The 6,387-nt window shown below is 35.0% G+C and overlaps 1 protein-coding gene across 7 annotated transcripts in view; it reads left to right on the forward strand.

Annotated features, from left to right (window-relative positions):
- LOC106870396 (carnitine O-palmitoyltransferase 1, liver isoform) overlaps nt 1-6,387 on the forward strand; it is a 116,916-nt gene that overhangs the window by 99,894 nt on the left and 10,635 nt on the right. For all 7 annotated transcript variants that reach the window (XM_052977872.2, XM_052977849.2, XM_089346764.1 and 4 more), the window contains one exon: nt 5,321-5,405. In XM_052977872.2, coding sequence (XP_052833832.1) covers nt 5,321-5,405 — 85 coding nt within the window. The remainder of the gene's footprint in view (nt 1-5,320; nt 5,406-6,387) is intronic.

A 6,387-nucleotide genomic window follows, 5' to 3' on the forward strand; every position in this document is an offset into this window, starting at 1 on the left:
ATCAGAATATATAAACATGCCAAATGAATAAAAGGTGGAAGTTTGATAAGTCGCTAGTATGATTGTGCACTTACTTATCTCACTTTGCTTTCACTCTTTCACTGTATAATCATAATATAGAAACTTCAGTCTTTTAATCATTCAGTATGTTTGTTTTTATTTTGAAAAAAGAACAAAGAAGGAAAATATTCAATAGTGACAATTTAATTAACAGAAATAATTTATCTCTGTAATAATGCACCTTTAATTTTATTTTATTTTTAAAAATTAGAAAAATTTTTTTGCATTATCTTGCTTGCCGTTGTTGTTCTGACAGCTTAATTAAAAAAGGTAAATAATGTTCCTCAAATAAACTCCCTTTTAAAACTGTAAATGATGCCATTTAAGGCAATTTTTCCTTAAAATAGTGAGTTGAGGTGGGCTTTAACCATTACAGTATTCAGTAGTTTGATTTTTCAGTGTGTAAATCATTCAGAATTTTTTTTTCTTAATTCACCCTTCTCATTTTCCACTTTTTTACATTTGGCCTTATGACCCAAACCAACCAAGAAAGCTTGCTTCCCTAATGGTTACTAGCAAATTCTAAATACAAGCAGTTGGTTGATATCAGTGGGAGTGTGAAGGGAAGTGATAATAGCCAGTGTTGAATATCTTGACCTTAGTCTAGTTCTCAATGTCTTTGCACTGGAGGTCGAATTAAAGAAAAAAAAATCATTGTCACACTTTGTTTGAAAAGTTATTAAAAAACTTTTAAAGACAGAAATTTAGAAAAAATATTGTAAACTATTATTTTGTTTTATTCTTGTTTATAACAAAATTATGAATAACACATTTTTCAACATTGTCAAACATTGGTATGGATTTTCTAAAGCCTTAAATAATGGCCGCCCTTTTGAACTCATTATCTCTACTATCCATGGATGCATCATTTAACATTTGTTTTCCATGGGTTGACGGATTTAACAGGAGACAATGAGCCAGCGGGTTTTGCCAAGTTCCATTGTCTGCTTTGGCATGATGCCTTTCCTAATGCCAACCACTTTACAGAGTGTACTAGATACTTTTTATGTGGTTATGGCACCAGTAAGGTTACCAAATAACTCACAAAATAAGACCCGTCAACTGAGGGTTTGTAGGATTGAGGGAGGTAGGTTTGTGCCAGATGGCGAGAGATTAAAAGTATTATGAAGGTACATGAGCAGACGTCTTGCTTTAGAAGAGACATGTAGTTATCCCAGTTGGGAAAGAGAGAAGATGGTGGTGATGTATTGGGCATACTCTGAAGTACAGGAAGGTGAATATAAGAGGTACAGAGGATTGGACAGGATGAGAAGGTTGATAAGTAAGTTTGTGAGAGTGTGTAAAGAGAGTGATAGATAGAGAAGGGAACAGAGGAGAATTCAATGAGTGGTTAACATGGGTGGAGGTATGGTCAACCATGAATATCAGTTGGATAGGAAGCTGGAGGAAGTATGAGTAGGTTAGGGTACACTTATAAAATTAAAATGCAGCATAGCACCAATGTCTTTCAGAAACATGTTTTCTTGTTCAGAACTGTCAAAGCATGAAATAAACTACCTACATCAGTTGTTACTTATCAGGACACTATATCCTTCAAACATTTTCCATATTTTCCAATGTTTGCTACACCTGATGAGCCTATGCACACTTTCCTCTTCATGGTTATTTTACTGTTCATTTTACTGTCTTGTGTTTTATCCTGTGTACTATGCTTGCATTTTAGTTACCATTGCTGTCTTTCTTTACTTGACTTTTTGCTGCTTTCTGTCCCCACTTTTAGCATTTCTGACAAGTTGTAGTGCATATAAGCACTGTATACAATAAATTCATTTTATTATCTTGTTAAAAAAAAAATTTCAGCACACCATGTGAGTACTACTGGGATCAGAGGTTGTCTGTATTTGTTGGTAAACAGATTAGGAAAGAAAGATTTTTTAAAAATTAATGTAAAACAGTAAGAAAACAATTCTTAGTGTGAACTTGTGTGTTCAAACATTTTGCTGTATCTTGGTAGGGTCATTATGCCAATAATAAACACATGCACTGTTTCTATTTCACTTAACCATTTGACCAATTAGTTAATCAATTATTTAATTAATAATTTAGTTAATCTATTACTGAATCAGCTAGGTTTGACAAAGAAAGCAAAATAAAAGTTACCTGAGTGATTAGAATTAGCATAGATTCCTGTTTGTACTCTTCTCCAAGTGGAAGTTGTAGAAAGGGTAAAGACCCCTTCAATCATGAATGACCATGGGATTGTACCTAGAAAGTTACCCTCTAAAGTACAAGTCTGGGTGAGGTTGTTTATGGAAGACCAGCAGTTGCCCATGCATACCATCTACCCTCTCCATGCCACCGATGTTATCCAAGGAAAAGGCAAAGGCCGATACAGCTTGGCACCTGTGACATCGCAACTCATTTTTACAGCTGAGTGAACTGGAGCATGTGAAATAAAGTGTCTTGCTCAAGAACACAACACACAACCCGGTCCAGGAATTGAACTCACTACCTCTTAACTGTGAGCCCGATGCTCTAACCACTGAGCCATGGAAGTTGTACAAAGAAGCCCGTTTTGTATATATTTATCTATGTGTGTATATCTCTGTGTGTCTTTGTCCCCACCTACCACTGTTTGACAAATAGTGTTGGTTTGTTTACATCCCCATAACTTAGAGGTGCAGCAAAGAGAGACCAATAGAATAAGTACCAGGTTTAAAAAAAAAAGACTTGCTGGAGTCAATTTATTGACTTAAACTCTCCAAAGCAGTGCCCCAGCATGACTGCAGTGCAATGACTGAAACAAGTAAAAGATAAGATGTGTGTGTGTGTATATATATATGTATATATATATATATATATATATATATATGAGAGCACATGGCCTAGTGGTTAGGTTGTTGCACCCACAATCACGAGATTGTGGTTTCAATTCCCAGACTGAGTGGTGCGTTGTGTTCTGGAGCAAAACACTTCATCTCATGTTGCTATGCAATCACTTCGACACCTGATGCATGGTCCGCAATGCACCTGTTCAGACAATGTTGATTTGAAGGAGACAGTGAGCTAATGCACAACCCAAACATTTGATCACTATAAACAAATCATTTATGCAGGTCGTTCAGCAATAGCTGAATGCTCAGACATTGACTTCGACGTTTAATAAATGGAGTAATATGCATATGTTAAATGAATTCTTTTATTTCCAACATATGTTTCGAAGATTACAAATGGTTCTTTCCAAAGGAATAGGTGATGTTGATAAAGATGTAATCTTCTCTTCAGGGAAATACATAGGAACCAGCTTAACCATAAGACATTTTAATTGAATATGATAACTGTAGGTAGAGAAGATTGCTACGTAACTTATTTGAAAAACCGTTGGAGGTTGCAACGCTATGAGACAGTACGTTAGACAAGGAGGGAGGAAAAAAAGAGATTTAGAATTGGGAGTTATATATATATATATGATGGGCTTCTTCAATTTCCATTAACCAGTTTCACTCATAAATATTGATTGTCCATTGGCTATAATACAGTATGCCAACCAACAGCATCCACGTGGTGGAACTGAACTCCTTGCTATGTTGTTCTGAAGTGAACTTCTACAACTGCACAGTCATATCTGTACCTCTTTTGTATATTTGTTTTACATAAACTCAGTGTTTCTATTCAGTAAGTTTGCAAATACTTGCTTCAATAGAGACACAAATAAAGCAGCTTAAGAATTCAATTACCTTTACACTAGCTGTTGTTGTTTAGCCCCAGGTCTGTCCTGGTTAAGCAGACATATAATCAAAAGCATTCTAACAATTTCAGACACATTGTATCTTGGAATGCAGTGCCAGTAGCATGTGAAAAGACATTCGAGCGAGTTTGTTGCCAGTACCGCTGGACTGGCTCCTGTGCAGGTGGCATGTAAAATACACCATTTCGAGTGTGGCCGTTGCCAGTACCTCCTGGCTGGCCTTCGTGCCGGTAGCACGTAAAAGCACCCACTACACACTCAGAGTGGTTGGCGTTAGGAAGGGCATCCAGCTGTAGAAACTCTGCCAGATCAGATTGGAGCCTGGTGTAGCCATCTGGTTCACCAGTCCTCAGTCAAATTGTTCAACCCATGCTAGCATGGAAAGCGGACGTTAAACGATGATGATGTGTCATGATGTTACAGTGTGGTTTGTGAGCATTTGGATGTTTTTTCTAGCAGGTCAATTGAACATGTAGCAACTCCTTCATTGACTTTTTACATTCACATTTAATTCGTTTTTATATAAAGGGAAATATGTTTTTCAAAAGTCAATGATGGGTGAATCCTTTGAGCCTGTCTTTCATCTTTTACTAGTTTTTAGACATTGGACTGTAGTCATGCTGGGGCACCACCTTCAAGGGTTTACAAATTGACCCCAGTATTTTTTATTTAAGTCTATTACTTATTCCGTCAGTCTCTTTTTTGCCAAACTAAGTTATGGAGATGTAAACAAACCAACACCAGTTATCAAGCAATAGTGAAGGGCAAACACACAGACCTCATATTTTATGTGACAGTCTCTATCTACCAAATTCACTCACAATGTATTGGTCAGAATGGAGCTATAGTAGAAGACATTTGCCCAAAGTGCTGCACAGTGGGACTGAATCCAAAACTATACAGCCATGTCTAAATGTTTTGATAGTTCAAGCATCACTATTTTAACTTGTAACTTCATCACATTAGCTCTGACATTCTGAAATACATGTTCCAAAAATCCATGCTGATGCCCATATTTTAAAACTGTATAACTTGTCTGGTAAAACACATTGACAAATTTTTGCATTTGCTGTGATTAAAAGATTCTTTGAAAATTAAGTATTTTGTGCTTTTATTTATTTTTTAAAAAATGAAACACACCAGCAAAAGAATAACTGGATCGTGCTTATGTAAAATCTTGGTTAACTTCTATTATGCTAAAGAAATGTTAAAATTGTCCATGAAAATAATGTAAAAACAAAATACATTTATGTAAAATAATTTATAACATGTAATAATTAAATAATATTTTATTATGTTTTAATCTTCTTGATAAAAGTAAATAATTAAATAAAAAGAGTTAATGCATTTTTAAATAAATTTTGAAATATTTTGTTTCTTACAAGATGGATTTTCTAAATATTTAAGCTATTTGTGAAATAAATATCTAAAATTGTTTTCCATAAAAAAAAGTAATTGTGATCATAACAAGTGTTACTTTTGCACATATATTTGCTCATTTATTATTTTTATTTTCACCTGATTAATACTAATTAAATGTTTGTAATTCAGATATACTGATGATGGCCACACTAAAGGAACAATTATTGAACCATTGCCTAACCCCATTAAACTTGAATGGGATATCTCAGCTGAAGTAATTATTTGTTTTTTAACCTTTTATACACAATAATTAATTATTCAAAAAAATTTTTGTACTGATCCATCTTTTACACTTCTTTTTGTAAGTCTTTTGTTTCACTTACTCTTTTACTTGTTTCAGTCACTGGACTGTGACCATGCTAGAGCATTTCCTTGTAGGGTTAGTGAAACAAATCAACCTCAGCACTTATTTTTAATCTGGTAATTAGTCTATCAGTTCCTTCTGCTGAACTGCTAGGTTATAGGGACATAAATGAACGTTTGTTAAGCGATTAGGGTGGGTAAAGGGCAGGTGGCAAACATAAATACATGCACACAAGATTACAGCTACCATATTCACTCATAAGACCTTAGCTGACACAATGCTATTGTAGAAGACACTTGCCCAAAGTGTTGTGCAATGGGACCTAGCCTGAAATAACATGGTCATGAAGCAAACTTAACCACGTAGACATGTTAGTTACGTTTTCATACATACTTTTTCATTTCGTATTTCTTCACACACCACTTTTTTTTCTTAGATCTAACTAGAATTCTAGGGATTATTATTTTTGTTTTAGTTTGAGTAACAGACTTACAAGTTGTTATAAATATTGATATTAATTGCATGTTACAGTAGAACCTCACAGTATGAGTGCATTCCTGTATGAACTGAGACTTGTGCGAATTTTTGTCTTGAAGTATGAGTGGAAATCCGCAGTACAAGCAAGTTTCATACAAGTGACCGCTAGTCGGCACTGAGCTCACACACCCTCTACCAACAAGTGCAGCCTCCAGTCACTCAGTTTGAGTGTTTATCTCGTGGCAGCATCCCTGTTGCACTTTTCCTCAGTGTTTTTTTTTTTTAGTTTTGTGTGCTTTTTGTTATCATTTTATAATAATTAGTTGTGTTAGCCATGGGTCCTAAGAAGGTCAGTGCAAAGGATAGTGCTTAGAAAAAGAAGAAGCTGATTATGATAGAATTGAAGAAGGAAATC

The sequence above is a fragment of the Octopus bimaculoides genome, chromosome 2, assembly GCF_046866305.1.
Source record: "Octopus bimaculoides isolate indiv1 chromosome 2, ASM4686630v1, whole genome shotgun sequence".
Lineage (NCBI taxonomy): Eukaryota > Metazoa > Mollusca > Cephalopoda > Octopoda > Octopodidae > Octopus > Octopus bimaculoides.